At 49.2% G+C, this 19,479-nt stretch overlaps 1 protein-coding gene across 1 annotated transcript; it reads right to left on the bottom strand.

Moving 5' to 3' along the window:
- Positions 1 to 1,006: 1,006 nt before the first annotated feature.
- Positions 1,007 to 18,619, bottom strand: STK40 (serine/threonine kinase 40). The gene is made up of 11 exons (XM_014067540.2): positions 18,506 to 18,619; positions 14,602 to 14,715; positions 13,896 to 13,981; positions 9,633 to 9,776; positions 8,880 to 9,107; positions 8,543 to 8,595; positions 5,687 to 5,802; positions 5,113 to 5,257; positions 4,883 to 5,002; positions 4,144 to 4,228; positions 1,007 to 3,585 (listed from the first exon to the last, which is right to left on the bottom strand). The coding sequence occupies exons 1-11, from the start codon at positions 18,507 to 18,509 to the stop codon at positions 3,367 to 3,369; spliced, it is 1,314 nt and encodes a 437-aa protein (XP_013923015.2). The 5' UTR covers positions 18,510 to 18,619; the 3' UTR covers positions 1,007 to 3,366.
- Between the last annotated feature and the right edge of the window lie 860 nt (positions 18,620 to 19,479).

A 19,479-nucleotide genomic window follows, 5' to 3' on the forward strand; every position in this document is an offset into this window, starting at 1 on the left:
AAATGCAGGTTTCCTTGCTCCCATAAGATGGCAATATTTAAGGGCAAGGACTAAGACCCTATGTGCACCCACCCTATCTAACCTGATAGGATAAATAGATGTCCTTAGGGAGGGGCAGATAACCTGTCCCTGACCTATTTAGGGCTTTAAAGGCGATGACCAGCACCTTTGAATTGCACCTGGAAAGACCCTACAAGCCAGTTCAGCTCTTGTGATGGGTGTTACAGAGGCAAACTGTGGGGAACTAATTACTGGGCACATCACTGTGTTTGAACCGGCAGCAACTTTTGGACAGTCTCCAAGGGCAGCCCCATGTAGAGTGCATTGAAGTAAATGGGATGTGACCAGGAGACAATTGGCCATGAGCCAGGTCTACTGGTCCAGGAAAGGGCGTATTTGGGTGCACCAGATGAATCTGTACAAAGCAAAGCCCAGCCCCACCCCAAACCATGGCTGCCACCTGCCTCAAGCACAAGCCCCCCCCCCCCCAAAGCCTCTCCCTTTGCCAAGGTTCCTCCTTGACAGCCTGCAAGCACTTGGCCAGCATCGCCACAGCAGCCAATGTCTGGCTAGGGGTGGAGATATATAATTGGGTGCCATCAACATCCTGATGATACCAGATACCATACTGATGGGTGACCCCATTCTATAACGATGAAACATAGCCAGGTCCCTGAATGAGAACTTCTCTGGTGTTTTTACTGCCATTCAACACTGATCTTCATAACTGGAGAACGTTTTCTGTGCCCAGATATTCCAGAATGATCTTTTTTTTTTTTTTGCATTTTGCTTGCATTTAGGCAAGGCAAGGGTGTTGCCTGCCCCAGCTGAAGCTTTCGAGATAGGAGGTGTTGCCATCTACACTTCCCCAGAGATACAGACAGAAACAGCTGTCAAAAGAGATGAGTAAAAAGCTCTTACAAAAGAACTCTGAGTTTTCCGTATCCCATCCTGGAAGGGGTGGGGTAGAGGAACTGTTGAAATAATCGACTTCTGAGTGCATGAATTCTATATTATGAAATTTTATTGCTGGCATGCTGGATTAGGTGAGTGTAATACAAAAATAGGTCTCTATACAAACGTTCTTTGCAAGTTTTTTACAAGAGGGATTTTGTCTGTGGTATCTCACCCAACATGACATCTCCCCAAGCCAACCCAGCACTCACAACATCCCTTTCTAGGCCCACACCCCACCCCAGGCTCCCTTTCCAGTCAGCTTTTTATTGCAAAAGATGGTGGAACTCCCAACACTCAACTCCATGGAGTATTGCTATTTTTGTCAAGGGTGGGAGAAGGACCAGGTCATTCAGACATATTATTAACTATCTTGGGGAAGGGTAAAGAAATTAAAAGTGGGAAGAGGACAGAGCTATGAAGGAATAAGTTAGCATTCCAAGGATTTGGGAGATGACTCCGCTGGTATAGCCTCCTGCTCCTCTCCTGGGAAGAGCCTGATCAGCCCTTCTGGAGGGCAGAAAGCTGCTCCTTCCCCAGGTAGCTTCTGCTTGCAACCTTTCTATAGGAAGATGTAAACCAGGGGTGGAACTTAAAGCAGGCCGGGAAACTGTGCTGCAGGTGAGGCCCCCAAGGGCTCCTTCCTGAGCGCACATCCCTGCAGAGCGCAGGGACTATGTCTGTATGTCTCCCACATTTACACCAGAAGTGCCTCCTCTCTCAGTCTTGGGAATCATCCTCAAGGCTCCCTTGCAACAGGGCTCCCCAGGAGATGAGAAGGCAGCTCCCTGGAAGGCTGTGGAAAAGCAGCTCCAAGGCGAAGTGCACAACTTTCCACTTCAGCCAACAAGAGCTGCTGCTGCTGCCCCAACCTCTGCTGCCATCCTTGGGCAAAGCTGCTGGGAAAGGACCCTGCTTGCTGGCCTGGATTCTACAGCCGCAAAGAGAGAAGGTGGGGTGGGGAGTTACCTAGCTCTTGAAGCAGGCTCCTCTGCTATTTTCCAGAGACCGACCATCTGCACCCACCTCCTGTGGAGCGGTTCCAAAGGAAAGGCTAAGCCTCACCTGGATTTCAACAGATTTTTAGACCTGGTTGGAACTGTATTTTTTCTCCTGTGCACCAGTCAGAAATCTGCTTGTACTACTTCAATCATGAGAATGCTCACCTTGGGGAAATGGCTTCCGAAGGGTTTCTTTGCTCAATCCCTCCCCTCCAGGGAAGATGTCATGCCAAGCACTGTCTGACGGGATTGCTCCAGGCTACCAGCATCCAGGTCTTCCAAAGGACAGCCAACATTGCTGGAAAATGAATTGATGATGGAAGAGAAAAGGAAACAGGAGACTCTGCGACAGAATCATCTCCCCAGGATGCTGCGCATGACTTATCTGGCAAGAAAGGCATCCAGTCCAAAAATACCCCATGGCTCAAGCCTCACACAGCCCCATCGTAGCTTGGAGCAAGGGACAAACCCCCCCCCCCAACCTGTGCATACAGGCAAGTGCTGTGACCAGAGACAATGGTGAGAGCGTGCCAAGAGCACATGGGGGGGACAGGGATTGAGGTGAGGTCTGTAAGTGGGGGGATGGAATAGAAGGAAGAGGGAAGGGACAACTCCCCCTTTCACATTATCAAAAAGTTATCCCTTCAAACATGCCTCCGTAGTTAATGGGGCAAGAGATAAAACAGAATTAATGCAACATTACTGCATTTTTCAAAAGCTATCATTAAAAAAAAATCAAACCCAAAACAGAACACCCAGGAGATCCAAAATAATTCAGTGGCGTGGAGACTTTGGTCTCCAGAAAAGCTACATTTTAAACAGCGCTGGGCTGAAACTTCCCCCAGCTGGAATCTGCGAGCAAATTTTCTCAGTTCAACAAGCGTTTTGCAAGGCTGTGGTGTGCAAAATTAATGCCTGCACAAATTAATTCAACCTGGGGCTTAAACTGAAAACAGAACCCAGGGTATTGAACAGAAATAGGTTTAAGAAGGAGTCATCTTTTTGAAACCCAGGATGATGGACAATGGGAAAAAAAACAATGAAGCTTATTCAAACCGTATGGAGCAAAATGCAGTCCACCTGCTTTCCAGAGTTTGTGTGAGGAAAGGAGCCTGCTGGGACAACCTTTGCCAAAACTGCTCTACATTTCAGTCTGGAGAACAGTGTGGGTAAAAAAGGCAGAGAGGTAGATTTTAGAAGTAAAAGCAGGCTGCTACTCTCTAGGACGGGAGTTCAAATCCACAGGTGTTGGTCCCAGCCAGGGGTCTTTCACTTGTCCTCTTGGGGAACCCTGACAAGCAAGACCCCTCGTTACGCAGGGAAGACTGCTACATCGCTTGGCACCCAGGCCCGGCCCCGACTCTTGTGCCAGGCTGGGCAGGTGGAGCGCGACTCCTGCCTCCTGTAGGAGCTACTTCCGAAGGTAGCGCTGTGCGAGGACGGCAGCGTCCAGGGCATTCATGGGTTGGGCGTCATGGCCAAGGCGTCTCACTGGAGGGATGCTGCCAAACTGCCGCTTCTGCAGGAAGTGCTTTGCCTCATGGAGCGTGTTCTTCTCCTCCGCTAGCAAGAGCTGCTGCCTCATGTAATTCTCAAACTCGTACTGGGAACACTCCTCGCTCACCTTTGCCTGCAGGGAGGAGAAAGCCTATTGGGGACCAGAACTGTGTCCGTCCCTCCCTGCCTTTTGCCACCAGGAGACAAACGTGCTTGACCTGAGCGGCTTCCTGATCCCCAAGAATCCCAGCCTCAGTAAGAAGCAGGGCAGACAGTCTGGCAAATAGCTTTCAGAAGAGTCCTGCATATTCTCCCTGCACACGCATGCCTGTGCACGCACACAAGCACACGTTTCCATGCCACTGATCTCCTGGTAGTAGAAAATGCCAGTTTGCATCAACTGCACATCAGACTAACAGGGAGAAGCCTATGAGAGGAGTTGGGAGAGCAGCAGACACAGAAATGTCAGCAACTGAGGCCAATCCCGAGCTAGACCATCCCGGGCCTTCACTGCTCTCCTTGCAGGAACCTGTGCAGACAAGACACCCTGCCCAGAGGGGGTCCAAAGGCTGGAAGCAGCTGCTGGAAAAGGCTCAGAAGAAAAAGGACCTGACCGTCCCCTCAAGATCAGCAACAGCAGCTGGGATGGTCCTCAGTCTGAGACCCTCCAGGCTGGGATGGCAAATCTTACCTCATGCGCATGTTCTGGGTTGACCACCTGATCGTCGACATCGGGCACCACCTGCAAGGGCCCACTGAGGGAGGACATGGACTGCCTGCGGGAGACAAAGGCTTGCTGATCAGCAGGGCAAAGGCTCCTGCTAGGAAGCCGTCACTGGGCTCCCAGGTTTGGCCCAGGGAGAGCGTTTCCTAGCCAGCCCAGGGAGGGTGAGAGTGTAGGCCGCAGAAGCCGTTCTTAGCCTAGATGCTCCTCCATCAGGATGGGGGAGGGAGAACAGGGGCAGCACCTTTCAGTTCCTGAGGCTGAGCTGGGATGCTGCCCTCGCCAGAGTTACCCAAAGACTGGCAAAGATGGGCCAGGAGTCAGCCAGCTTGGCATCCTGTCTTCACCCATCATCTCTCCCATTTGTGCTACCCAACGACAAATGCATCCAGAACCAAATCTCCTTCGGCCACCTGGAGCTCTCCCAGTTCTGGTTGAAACCTCTGCAAAGGCAGCCTCTCAAGGGGGGCAGAAAGCGGCTTCCTTGCCAGAGAAAAAGGCAAAACAAGGGAGCTGCCAAACACGGAAGCCGCCCCAGAGGATTCCTTTGGATGGACGATTCTACCTTTGGACGGATGAAGAAGGGCAGCCCAATCCAACTTACCCTCCATCTGGCAAGGTTTGGGCTGGCATGCAGGGCACAGCCACTCCAAGCCCCCCTGCCCTCCCAGGGCAGCCCCACCCTCACATTCCCCTCCCCACTCACCAGGATGTAATTATGGAGCTGAGGGATTCAAGCACTTCCGAAGCCGCCAGGCGCTGTTGAGGGTCCAAGACCAGCAGCTTCCGGATCAAACAGACAGTGTTTTCGGACACCCGCCCGTCCCTGCCAGAGAACAGGGAGGAGCTAGGAGGATGGCTGGGGCCTGAACCCCCAGAGCCGGAAAGAGGGGGGATTCAGGGGAGACAGGAGCACCGAGGGCTGCTTTCACTCACTCTGGGATGGTGTACTCGGCAGCCTTGATCTTGCGGAAGAGCTCCTGAGGGATGCTGTCGTAGAAGGGGAACTGTCCGTAGAGCATGGTGAAGAGGACTACTCCCAGCGCCCACATGTCACTGGGCTTGCCACGGTATGGCCGACCTGCAGGGCAGAGGAGGCACCTGCAGGCTAGCATGGCACACTAAGGAGCAGAGGCTGCACCGCCCTGCTGGTTGAGCTCATGTTCTTTCTGCACTGGGAGGAGGAGGCCTCCCCCAAGCTGCAAGTGTGTGGAGGTCGGGGTAGGAGGAGTAAAGATGCCAGAGCTCCTCTTTTCCCCTCTCCCCCAGTCACAACAAGCTCTTTTCCATCCGCCAGGTCACCAGCCAACCAAGAAAATGAGGTTTTAGAGCCATTGTAGCTCTGTCTGGAGCAAGCTAGAAAAGGTCTGGAAACCCACCCACTTCCAGACGCCTGAGATGTTTCAGAAAAGGGAATAGAGGGGAGGCAGCAGCGTCAGAAAGGAAGGGAAGCCCTCAGGGTAAAGAAAATGGCTGCCAGAGATGTCCTGGAGAAAGGGATGCTACTTACCACTGAGGACATCAGGACTAATGTAGGCAGGGCTGCCTCGCTGGTCCTTCAGCAGGTCATCCTCACTCACCAAATGCTTCCCAAGACAGAAGTTGGTGATCGTAATTCGGTGGGTCCTGAAGCAAAGACAGAATTAGAAGAGAAGTGGAGAGAGAAGCTGGAGAGGATTCAGAGGAGGGCAACAAAGGCGATACAAGTTCCTGAAACAGACTGAAGGAACATAGGAGGTTCACACAGGGAAGACGTGAGAACTGCATTCAGGTGTGTGAGTCACAGAGAAGATAGTTATCAACTGTTTTCTACGACTATCAGAAATTACTGATGTAAGCTGTGGTTACCTAGATTTCATTTAAATATATGGCAAGATACGTACAACAGTCTATCGATGGAGCTTACGTTTTGAGACTCTGGAGCTTTTTAAGGGGCTGGACAGCTAACTCTGACACTTGGTGTAACTCTTTATGTACCGCAGAGGGTTGGGGCAAACGATCCTTGTGGTTCCTTCCAACTCTACAATTCTATGATTTTAGGATGGATAAGCAGAGGCCCAATAGAGGAGCATCCAGTCAGCTTTCACGACCGATGGGACTGATTAGATCTGAATGCTCCCCAATTTAAATAGCATCCAGGGGTAAGTATTGTGACCATGTATTGACTTGTAAGACTTTGGAGAACTAGGGCTGCCCAAAAGCTCTCTGTGTCTCTTTGGCTTTGGTCCAGTCCTTCAGTCTCAAGCCTCCTATCTGAGGGTGGGGTGGGGTTGGGAGCCCGCAGTGGAAGAGGGGGCAGAAGAGAATCCTGGGTGCTGCACTGGGGACAGAGGGAAGGCTAATATCGCCTGAGAATACCCACCGCCATCATCCCTCACACCCGAGGGAACAAGCAGTGCAGGCATAGCTTTCTTTCTATTTCACACAGCTGGGTAAAAATCGCCAGAATTCTCAGAACCTTAGAAAAGGAGTAGTGCCAAATTGCTGTCATATAAACACAGCACCTTAAAAAAAACTCTTTTGAGAGGACCATCAATTTAATTCTGAATTAAAAGCAGAATTAAATTGGAAGATTTCATAGAAGGACAAATATTTTGGTATTCTATCTCACTTAACATTGGCTTCAAAAAGAAAAAAAACTTCCAGCTCAGACAAAATACTGAATTAGGATGGATTTCCTATAAAGTAGAAGAAGGGACATTTGCCAAGCAAGAGTTACTTTGTCATTTCTATCTATCTCTCACGGGAGGAGGGGCTTTTGCAGCTGCAGGATGAAAACCAAGAAAAGAGCCATAATTACTGCAGAGAACAGGGGACTCGTGGCAGCCAAACAATCAAATGCACCAAACCAAATTTCTGCAATCCAAGACTAGGTACGAATTCAGCCACAAAGAGCTTCCAAATTTCATGGGCTGCCAGAAAGGGGCCCTTTCCATGGAATTGTAGAGTTGGAAGAGATCTCCAGAGGCCAACCCAACCTTGTGCTCCCCCTCCCCACAGCAACAGAGGTTCACCCCCTCCTCGCCTTTCAGCTGTCCCAAGACAGTGGCAGGGGTCCTTCCCCTCAAGCTAAACATGGCCGGTTGCTTTCATCATTCCTCAGAGCCTCGGTTTCCATTCCCTCCTTCCTTTTGGTACGCGTTCTCTGGAGATGCTGAACTTTGTCCATGTTGTTTTAGACTGTTGTGTCCAGAAGCAGACACGAAGTCCAGATTTCTCAGGATCCAGCCCTTATCCAGGTCAGCGCATAAAAGAAATTACAACTGAACTCAGAGGGAAGGAGCTGCCCTTCAGGCTCCCTGACCTCAAACTACTTGAAGCCATCAATTCTGCTCAGAATGTTCAAATCTACGAGGCCTAGTCAAAACCTCAGCAGCTCCTTGTTCCAAACAGCTTTCTCACAGACCACCCTATAGCCCCTTGACCTGGAAACAGCCAAAATATGGGTCAAAAGGGTGAGGTTAGGAAAAGCTGTAGGTGGCAGAAGCCAAAGTAAGTTTGCCTGAGCTTCTCTTTCTGAATGAAGAGTATCCCTAGAGCAGAGAGCTTTTGAGCCCTGCTTCCCCACATAAGGGGTGAATTTCAGCCTCTAAGTAAGAGCTCCTTTTTCCTCCAAAGCCTCTCAGACGAAGCCCAAACCAAGCCGACTCGGCCTCCTTTCCAAGGCCAGAGAGCTGCAGGCATACAGGAATTCTCACAATCTGGCTGGAGGCTTCTGGATCAGTTCTTCCCGCCCAGAGTCTGGACAGGACTTTCCCCATGAGGGAAGGAGAGCAGGCCAGAGGGTTGCTGCCGAAGCCTTAAAACGCTGCTTTTGCTGCCAAGATACATGCCTCGGTCTGCCTGGGCATAATGAAGAGATGAAGTGGGCAGCCTCTTGGATCTAGGCTCTCTGGAAGACAACTAGCCAGCCTGGTCTCCCTGGTGACTGGCAGAGTAGCTACACCAAGGGCCATCGTCCTCAAATGGTTGCTAATACTTGTTGTTAAGGGATACTTTTGTGCCATTCGCTTTAATGAAGGCAGTTTCCCTGGTCATGGCTGAAACAAACTTTCTGTCTGTCTGCATCAAGGACGAGAGCCCCCACAGGGCCAGACTCCCAATTCCTGACTGACTCTTCCAGCGCTACCAACTGCCCCTGATGAAGCGTCACCCATTCTTGGACCTTTGCCCAGCAGAGAACAAAAAGAGGGGCATGCAGGAGAGATGCCATCTGCCCTGGACATGACATAGCAGTTGGAACTTTTCAGGGGGTCTCTGCAGAAAATCTGCTACCCACTTCCCCAGCTGTGTGCAAAGGACAAGTAAAGACCCTCTGGGAACCCTCAACCATCCCCTGGCCGAGCAATTTGCAGAAGGAACACACCTTTTGTTTAGCACCATGTTCCCCAGTTTCAAGTCTCTGTGCACAATGTTCTTCTGCAAAAATAAAACAATCCTGCAATTAGAAGAACTGAGGTTATTCTGCCCAATGCAGAAGACCCAAACGAAGCCCCCGGTGGAATCCCCTGAGAGAAGTGCCCAGCTCACTTCCGACTTTTGTTCTTTTGCTCCTGCCAAGGCAGGTGACAAATGGCTCTCAGTAAAATTTAGGGTTGGTGCCCTGACCGCAACGTTCTTCTAGCCGTGCAGGATTCTGGGCTGGTGTGTACTCCGTAACACAGCTGCTCTCGTACTGTGGGATAAGTGCAGAAACATGGTACCTTGTGCAAGGCTTCCACCACCCGTACAACATCATAGAAGATGACAACGGTCTCTCGTTCACTGAGCCGCTTCTCTTTGATGACGTAGTGCTGGAGATTGATGAGATCAGCCGTCTTGTCACTGAAGTCATGGGCACAGAGGCAGTCCAACACTAAACAAATACGTTTCTTCATTTTTCGGACCATCCGACTGGACTCCAGATCTTCCACCAGCTCGCAGGTTCGGTCCTGCATAGACCAAGTCACAGGGACCAGAGTTAATTGTGCAGGGAGACGCCCATCCTACCCACTGATTAGACATAGGCCCGCTCTATGCTGCTTCTCCACGAGGGCTACAACTGCAGGTTTTGCACCTGTGCAAAATGATTGCTCTTTACAACCATTAATGAAATTCTCAGAGATTTGGGGAAGGACTGGGTGGGTGCAGAAATGGTTGGTCTTACCAGAAGCGTCACATTTTTCCCAGCAATCATGTCCCAGATTTGCCAAAGGTTCTCTGAGAACAGTCTCTCCCCTTGCTTAAGCAACTGTGAGTAAACTGGCACTTGCTTAAGCAATTGTGAGTAAACTTGATGGGCAGAGCCTAACAGACAGAGAAGCTGGACTGGGACTGTGAGCAGCACATGATATCAAAACCACAATGTCCCCAAAACCGATGAACATGGGCTGCGCTACTGGGAGGATCGAGAAAGCCTCTCGAGGCTCCACCAGGTCAGTGCTGAGAGGCCAGTAAGTAATGGGCTCAGCTCCTACCTGGAAAAGGCCATGATGATGGACCACCCCATCCTGATTGTGCAGGAGGGAGAGGAGGGAGAACTCGGTATGCAGCAGCATTTTGCCCTGACGTTCCTCTTGGGTTTCTGTGCCATGGTCCTTCTTGTCCTCCAAGGTGAGGATCTTTGGGAATAAGAGAAAGGAAGAGCAGCTCAAGACAGGACCTTTTTTGTAGGGAAACCAGAAAGCGCAAGTCTCAAGTGCAAGGTGAGCAAAATCACAGCAGGGCACAGATCACTTTGGAGCACAAAGTTGGCATCTTAAAGAAAGGAGGCCCTACTTTCCTTTTTGGTCTGGCTCAAGCCAAGGGGGTACATCTTTCCCCAATACTCCTCCTATGCCCTGTTGCTATGCCTGGGGCACGGACTTGGAGGTTAAAGAGCTCTAGGGCATGTAACAGTTTTCACATCTTAATCTTGTATCAGCCCCAGCCCCAGCCCCAGCAAGCAACTCAGTGAAGGTGTAAAAAAGGCCTCTCTCTACCTGAGCCCTCTGGAAAAGCATCAGCACGTCAAAGGGGCTGCTGTGGCTTTGGTAATGGGACAGCTGCAAAAGGCATCGCTCCTCGAAAGGGTTGAGTATCACTTGAGGAGAACCACCCAGGTTTTGATTGTGGTGTCCCCTACTGCACATTGACCTTCCACAGAAGATCAACCAGGTCTTGCCTACCACACTCTCTTCTTACCTAGTAGTATTCAGAGGACCCAGATGGTTGAGGGCCATAGGCTGACTGTACGCGGCTTAGAGAGGGCTATAAAGCACTATGAAGTGGTATGTAAGTCTAAGCGCTATTGTTATTTAGCAATAGCACTTAGGGTGCTCTGGGTGTTTATAGTGTCAAAGCATTATTTGCATATTTCCCCCAACAATTTGGTCTTCATTTTCCTGACTACAGAAGGTTGGACTTCCAGTGGGCGGAGCCTGACAGGGGGTTGTTATTTTTAACAGCTCTGGAATCTTGGTGTCGTTAAACTATCTAAAAAGCAATCTATCAAGCTGTTTAGCAATTTATTTACCCTATCTTCGGGCTTAGAAGAGAGGGGTGAGAAGCTATGCATCAGAAGCTCTCCAACTAGCCCTTTCAGCCTAAACGCTGGGAGGAAGGGGGAGGGCACCGGCTGCAGCATGGCAGCTCTGAGCCAGGATTCATTCTGCCTTTTGTTGTAGAACAAAGGTTTTCGCTCATTCTCAGCACAAATGATTTATTGTGGTCTTCAAGCCGAGCTGAACCAATATTGGTGAACATCTAATTGTATGTATAAATCCTTAGCTCCATCTGCAAAGAATTCCTTCTGCTAATTACTTGTTGAAAGTTCTATGAAAAATGGCGCCGAGCTGTGTAGGAGGGGCGTGACTCAGACAGAATTTTTGCGAAGCCTAAAAGTGATGTATTACCAAGAAGTGATTTATTATCAAACCAAATAGCAATTACTGCATAATTGGACTGCTTGGACTTTTTAACTGACTAAAGAAGATTAAACTTGAGATGGCTTCTAAGCAAAAATTCCCCCCCTCCTTCCCCCGCATCGAAAAGTGCCGGAAATTACCAGCGCCTTCTGCTAAATTACAATCATTACTCCCTTCTACTTCTGCAGGGGACCCCCTGACAATGGAAATTCTGCAGAAGGAATTAATTGATGTGTTAAAAAATCATGCTGTTACGATGGAAGCAAAACTTAAGGAAGAATAGCTGCTTCTAACAGATGTCTGAAGAACTTAGGACATGTAACCAAATGATTAGGGGGACTTTCTGATGGCTCTGAATTCGCTAGCTGGTTATGCATTTGGACTTGAAAAAAAGTTAGAAGATCTTAGTGACTCTAATACGAACTTAGTAATGAAGATGGAGGCGGTCCAGCAAAAGGTCAGCGATGCAGAAAATGAAATCATAATGCTACAGTATAGGCAAATGGAATTTGCTTTAAGGATAAGGGGCCTCCCTGAAAATACACAAGAGAACCTGAAACAGACTCTCTCCGAAGCCTTCGACCTGATGGCGGGAAGGTCAGGAGGGAACCTTGATTGGCAAATCGAAAAGGTTTACCGCGTTAATTCCGGGCTGGCAAAACAAAAACAATTACCAAGAGATATAGTGGTCTACTTCGCCACTAGAGATGTGAGAAACACGATATTGCAGGAATCCTACAAAAATAAGCTTCAAATTCGGGGTCGGGAGGTGACTGTCTTGAAGGAGATACCACCTAAAATGCTGAGATCTAGGAAAGACTATGCCTTTTTAGTTGAAGAGCTTAAAAATCGCCAGATACAGTTTAGATGGGACGCACCAGCCGGCATCACGTTTAGCTACCTTGGAAAAAGACATCACCTCAATACAGTAGGGAAGGCACAAGATTTCTACACCAACGTACTGAAGGGTGGACAACCCCCTTCCTCTAGATCTAGACAAAGAGAACAAGAAGAATATGATGGAAAGCAAACAACTCAAGTATTAACAAGGGGGGATCAACTTGTTCTCTCAGAGGTACAAGAAGCTAAAGAACAAAGACAAGACCGTGTGGTTACTAGACGAATGGAACAGGAATTAAGAAAGCAACATACACAAGCCACCATTCAGGAGCATACAGGTGTTACATCAGAAGCAGTGGGAGGAGCTAGGCCAAAGGTTAAATTCCAAGATGTTCAGATGGCTCTTAAAAAGTTTCAGGGGGCTAATGATGGTAACTAAATCTCTAATATGGAATGTTAAGCGATTAGATCAATTTAACAGAGGATAGAATAATATTGAAGGGTATGATTTGGTATATGGTTGCTTATTTGCTATATAATAAAAAGGTGGATAAGAATTTTAAAAGTCATATTCTAAGGAATGCCTTACTGTGGGTTGGGAAAAAACATCAATATAAATTAAATGACATGGTAGACTTATAAAAAGGTTAAGGTATTCTGGACAAAAATATGATGGATTATGTAAAATGTTCTAAAAAAAAAAGGATAAAGTTTATCCCCCACCTATTTTTTGCTATGTATAATTACTGACTGTACAGCAGTAGAGATTAACTTGACTTTGCATTTGTTAACTGCAGCTAGATTGTTGGTGGCGCAATACTGGAAGAAGGAAGATTTGTCTACTATCCAAGAATGGACATTGAAAATCACAAACTTAGCAGAGATGGCTAAAATATTTGCATATCTCAAGGATAATTCAAACGAGAGATATAAACGATACTGGGAAAAATGGATTGACTATATTCAAAATAAATATGGGTTTAGGAAATTTCAGATAGCTTATGATTAAGATCAGAAATGATACAAATTGTTTATAGTTAGCCTAGCAAGGAAGAGCTAAGCTCAATTCAAAGATGTTATTAACTCTCTACTTTCTCTTTAAGTATATTGTAAACTGTTTTTGTTAAAGATTTATACCTTGTATTGGTTCTGGGAAGTCAGGGTGGGGGAAGGTTGGGGGGTTGGGGGGAGGTTGGGAGGGAGTGGAGCTTACTAAGTTGGAGGGGGGGTATTGGATGATTGTACATGTATACTGCTATTTTTTCTTTTTTATGTATATTGAAATGGAATTATAAATACCATCAACACAAAAGGGAGTTTGCTCAGAAGCTGAAACACACCAAGTGAATTAGAAGAAGAGTGGGAAGCAGAGGAGAGACGAAAGATAGGAAGAGAGGGATAGGAGAGAGGGTGAAGGGGGAAGATGAGGTGTATAAGGAGGAGTGGTAAGGGGAGAGAGGAGAAGGAGAAAGGAAGGGGAAGTAGAGTAGAAAATGATGGAGGGAAGACAGGATGTAGAAAGGGGGAAGAGAGAGGAGGAAGAAAGTGTCAGATAAGGTATAAATATGGTGTATGGAGAGCAGAAGAGCCAATAACTGGGTTTTTCTTTTTTTTTTCCTTTGGTAGTTGATGGTAAGATGAATTGATGTAATTACTTAATAATACAACATGATATTGACTATGTAATAGTATACATGTGATTATATGCTATGAAAATGGAAAATAAAAACTTTCTATGTAAAAAAAAATAAGAGAAAAAAAAAAGAAGGCTGGAAGGCCGAGTCAACCTGAAGCCCCATTAGGATCTGCCCTCCTGGCTGTGGGCAGAATTTGTCTGCAATACTGCAGTTGAACCACTGCACCGCCAGGGCTCCTGTTCCTATTCGCTGCATTCGATCCACCTTTAAAGATTCTGCAGTTGAGAAGATCTTTAGGTTTAAACACTTTTTCGTATCAGTTATTTTGGGGAAATGACTTGTGTAAATTGCTCCTTACCTTCAGCTGATAGAAGTCATCTGTCCCATCCTTTCTTGCCAAGCACTGCACAATGCTAGGCACTGGGGAGTTGCCCAAACGTGGGCCTGGGAACATAAAAATAGAACACCTGCCCCATTAGCCTCTCTGCCCAGCAAGATGTCTTTTCCCTTAAGTCACAGAGATGGCCAATAGGAAGCTGAAATGGTGATGGCTCAGCATAAGAGCAGGAGAATGTCATGGCCATCTGCTCTGGAACCAGAGCCAGAAGTGTCACACACAAACAAAAGTGTAAACCCTGTACTGTGTTGCCCTCTTTTCTGAGAAAGTGCAACTCAAGATGAATTTGGTAGTTTCAACATTTGTGGCCCACCTTTTCTTGATGAGCAAGTCACACTGGGGTACTAGGGACAATTATGCTGGCAGTGACCACAGCAGAAAGGGATTCAAAACCTTTATTCACAAATGCTGCGATTAGAGACAGGATGTGCTCCGATCCTCATCCCATCTGGTGATGAAAAGAGGCTGTGACACCTTTGAGGAGTTCTGCAGTGCTGCAGCCTGGCTGAATAGATTGTCTGTTTGTCGGGGACCAGGAATGTCATCCTGTTTGATGGAAGAACTCATCAGGCAAAGGAAGAGCCCTGCACGCCTCATGATCTTACAGCACTGAATACGTGCAAGTCAGTGACAGTATCCCTGGGGGCAAGAATTCCTTCTTACTCACCAAGAATGAACGGCCCGGCTCTTTTTGTGTTACTGCTGGAAATCCCTGGGCAGAGGACCTTGGTGGATGTTTCCCCACCGCCTCTATCGGAGGTTCGTCGCTTCATCCTGAGTTCTGCAAAGGAAAGGCAGACGCTCCTTTAAGCCCAATTCGTTTTCTCAAAGGAGATTTCCTATCATAACTACCACACACAAGAAATTCATAGATCCGGACACCATTTCTTGCTCATGGATGACCTTGGGGGAGGAGGGGGAGACCTGCTGCCTAGGAAGCAACCAGAGAGAGAAACTTAGGAAGGACCCACTGCATTAGGTCTCCCTCCCCTCCCTGCATTCCAAGGATGATTTCAGCAAAGGGACTGTGAACTACTTCAGTCCTCTGGCACCAGGGCTGCCCACCCATGGCAGAAGCACCAAGAGGAACAGGGTAAGTACAAGAGAGGTTCCTGCACTACTAAAGCCATTTAATGTGCGGAACTGATGAACTCCTCCTTTTGGGAGACTTCAGCTGGTCTCAGCAAACTTGAAACACCAGCTGCAACTGATGCTGCTACAGCCAATAGAAATTGAGACCACCAACCCTAATGGCAAGGGGCTGAAGGAATCTCCCCAAAGGGTGTGGTACTTCAACAAAGAGGACCATGAGCTCATGGAAGATCCTGCCCGTCTCCCTACGAAAGATGACTGGGGAGAGTCAAGGAATGCTTTGGCTTTGAAAGAACACAGGGCAGCCACATATGCTAATCTGCCAGTCTGAGATCACTGGCGCACAAAAAGAATGTGTCCACCTGTTGCCTGTTGTTATCTAAGGACTTCATTGAGGCAACAAAATGTACCAGGCAGAGCACAAAAACATCATCTGCAGAAAAGCGACAGAGAGGTCCACATATGCACAATGAACCCTACAATACAAAGATCACTATCCTAGGAATACTCAATTTAATACAGTTGTGTTTTTGAGGCCCAGCGAAACAGAAGAACTTGCAGGCAACAACGGCTCTGATCACTGCTCCAAAGTCACCAAGGAGAGGCCAGTCTGCCCCGATCCATAGTTGCCACTTTTCTCTTGGCTCTGTCCTGCAAAGGTCTCTTGCCAGAGTTAGGTTCCTGAAATGAAGGCCACTGAGCCAAGGGCTTTCATCAGATCCAGTACACAGTCTGGCCCAAATGGGTGTGTCAGCAATGCAAACCAATGGATGGACGTAAAGGCAAAGAACTTAAGTCACGATTGAGCCTTGGGGACGGCTTCCATGCAGTTTGTCACCATCTACTTCTCTGATTGTCAACGGCCCTGGAATTCCCAACCAGACGTGACCCTAAATAACCAGACCTGGTTCAGCTTTGCTTTTGGGATCAACCGAGATGAAGTTCTGACACGAGCAAAAGCAGATCTTGTGTAGTGAATAAGTCTCCTTGCCCAATTGAGTCTAAGTCATATGCACTCTGAAAGCTTTAAAGCAGGGCAGTCAAACTCCCATTCTGTGGGCCAGATGGGTCACGCACTGGCCACACCCAGGCCCGGTTTAGTGAAGGGTAAAGAAGTCCCGATAGATCACATGATGCCGCCATGATGACGTGTTTGACACCCCTGCTTTAAAGTAGGCTTTCCCTCCATTTGATTTTGACTTCATCCACACACATGGAATTTCAGCTAGATCAAATCTCCAAATTCTTTTTGGAGTTTTTTTTTAATATGTTACAGTCTTAAGAGATTGGAAATTTCCTAGCAATCTGCTATCTAAATGTCAACCTTGCTTAATTTCTGAGCCCTGATTAGGTTAGCATGAACTAGAGTCAACTTATTTTTTTTACTTTTAATTGGTCAGAAAAGCAGTCCAGGTTGGGGGAGCCTTATCTTGTTAGATTTTAGCTTCAGCTTTGTGTCATGCTAACAGCAATGTTCCCAAGGACAAAAGAAAAACAGCCATATTTCATCAGGAAGTAGAACTCTGAATACACAATTATTACAATGTGCTGCCTTCCTGATGACAGCATGCCAGCTAGAGCCACACTGCTGACTAACCAACCCAACCCAACCCACATTTTGATCAAGTTTCACTCACAGGTTGGTGAAAATTCTGGATGGCCTTGGGATTAAAATATTCGCCAGAAAGAAAAGCAGAACTGTGCTGGTTCTCAAGAACTTTCACCATATCCTTATAAAAGTCCTTCTTAAACTAACATTGGCATCATTTTACACAATTGTATGTAGAAGATGAATTTATATTTGTATTTTGCCACGCGTCTGTACTGATCTGCTATCAGCTAAGAAGGAATAAAGGAATATATTTATCAAGCAATAAATCCTCATTGATTCAATGGGACAATTCTGAAAAATATACGAAAGTGCATACTAGGATGCAAGGCAAGAAATTCTGCTGAGCTATCAAATCCTTGAACAACAGACATAAGTTTGATTCCTATTTATCCACCTTGACACAATACAAATATGTTAAAATCTTCATGGGACAGTAGAAAATTTGCTCCTGTTCATCTTAATATTAAACAAGATGCAAAAGATCAGTTTTCTAAGCATGCAGCTCATTTATTAGGCCATTTCCAGGCAATCTTAGTTTAGAGCTGCTTGCTGGTGGATGGTATGTGAACTATGTGGTCTTGGTAAACTTAGCTCAAAGTTGCAAGATCGAATCTTGGTCAGTCACTGGGATGAGTTTTTGAACATACTTCATTCGTTTACTCAAAGTAACCGTAAGGGTTCCTTTTCAATCCCAATTGTGGGCAGGAAGACCAAGTGAGTAAAAGAAAGCTATGCAGCTTCAGAAGAGCAGCAGCCATTCTGTAACCCTAAAGTTCTAGCAACCTAGACCTAGGGAGAGAATTCCTAACAGTGAGAACAATTAACCTGCATTTCTTCAATTTTGGGAGAATCCAGACTGAAAGGAAGCCTTCTACCCAGATGTATGAAAGGCTTGCTCTCCAAGTCCTGGCTTGGCATGGAGGTCTCCTATCTTATAGGGAAGGGAGGGAGGAAGAAGATTGGCAACTTTCTTCTGATCAGCCCTGGGAAGCTTCAGGGATAGTATGATCTGCAGACACACACAGGAGGCTCCCCCCCCCCCCTCGCAGGCTGTTGGGAAAGGGACAGACTACAGCTACCCCCCCCCGTCCCCCCTCGGTGGTCCCCAAAGCCTGCCTGCTTCCCCCCTCCCCGACCTTCTCAATCCCCAGAAGGGCCGAGAGGAGGCCTAGCCTTCCTTCGGCTCCCTCTCCTTGCATCGCCCCCCACCCAGGCAGACTTCGGCTCTTCCCCCACAGCGTCTCTTTCGAAGCGGCCCGGGGGGCTCCTGCACGTGCAACGGACTCGCCCAACGCAGCCCGGGCCGACTTCGGCTGGCCTAGCACATCAGGAGTTCTCCCCGCGGCGCCCTGGGACGAGTCGACGGGCCCCGCATGGCTGCCGGCTCGCGTTTCCAAAAGCCGGGCAGCTCCACGCCGGACTTTTGGTTTCCCGATCAGGCGGCGGAGGGTTGGCTAAGCGGGGCCCCGGGGCAGAGGCTGTACGAGCCGGCCCTTCGCTCGCCCTCCCGGGGCCTCCGAGGGGATCGGCGGCGGCTTCCCTTCTCAGCCTCCAGGGCTGTCCAGCCCCGCAGAGGGAGAGAAGTGGAGACCGCGCCGCCAAGCCGGCCCAAGGACCGCGGAGAGGAGCTGCCCCGAACCTCCGGGCTTCTTCGCCGCTTCCAGGAGCGGTCTCTCCGCGGCCCCTCCCGCAGAACCGCCGCCCGGCAGCCTCGGCTCCTTTTCCGGGAGAGCGCTGGGCGCCTTCGACCCAGGGAAGAGTCCGGTGCGACGGAAGCGCCCGCCCCCCTCAGGCCTCCGCGGGGGGGGAGGAAAACTGCCGAGGACGAGCCCCCTGCCCCGCCGGGCCCCCTGGCCGCGCCCCTCACCCATCACCGCCGCCTCCGGGCCCGGCCCCGCCGGCCCCGCTCGCCAGGCCGCCTCCCGTTCGGGCGCCCGCCTCGGCCCCTCACGGCGGACGTGACGCAAGGGGACGTCGCGACGCCGCCCCCGGATTGGCCGGGCGAGCAAGCGAGAGAGCACGTGGACGCCTCCCCCGCCCTCTTGCCGCCGGGGCCGCGGGGGGTGGGGCCGCCTTCCCCGCCCTTCGCTTGTCACCGCGGGGCGGGGCGAGCGAGGCGTCCTCCGGCAGTGCCCTGCGAAACTCCCCGTCACAAGCCCTGACGGGAAAAGAGGAAGGAGCGCCTCCTCGGCTCAAGACTGATCCTCGGTCCCAGCGGCGGAAACGGGCACGGCCGTCGCTTCCGGACTGTGGAGCGTTTTCGCCGGAGGGCCCGTCGGTGGCTTCACGGTGTGCAGAGTTTCACCCGCAAATTCCCCCGTTCTTCCTGTCCAGCGCAGCCTTCGGTGGAAAGGGCAGCCGCATCCGGACAGCGGATGATTTCTCCACTCCTGCCATCACCCTGGAGTTCTCCGGCTTGGCAGAGCAGCTTGGCCTCCAGACACAGGATATTTACCATATTTTTCAGAGTATAAGACGCACCTTTATCCCCAGAAAAGAGGGTGAAAATCTGGTGCATCTTATACTCCGAATGTAGCTTCACCCATCTACTCGTCGCATTTTCGGGTGGTTCCATGCGGCGGGGATCCTCACTTTCACATGGAGCCTCATTCCCAGCAGCCCAGGGAATTGCATTCAAAGCCTTTTCAGCGAAAGCATTTTTGGGTGGCAGCACCATAATTCCCTCCCCATTCCACCAGAGGCCAAAAAAGTGCATCGTCTTTGAGGTGGCAGGCGGTTCCAGCACGTGCCACCTGAAAATGCTTTCCTTCCCAGTTCCCTGGTGCACATCGCAGAGCCATGCGCCCTCCTCCCCCTGTACAGTCTCACCTTCTCCTGGCC

The sequence above is a fragment of the Thamnophis sirtalis genome, unplaced genomic scaffold, assembly GCF_051295495.1.
Source record: "Thamnophis sirtalis isolate CommonGarterSnake01/CBP01778 unplaced genomic scaffold, rThaSir2_p1.2 scaffold_13, whole genome shotgun sequence".
Lineage (NCBI taxonomy): Eukaryota > Metazoa > Chordata > Lepidosauria > Squamata > Natricidae > Thamnophis > Thamnophis sirtalis.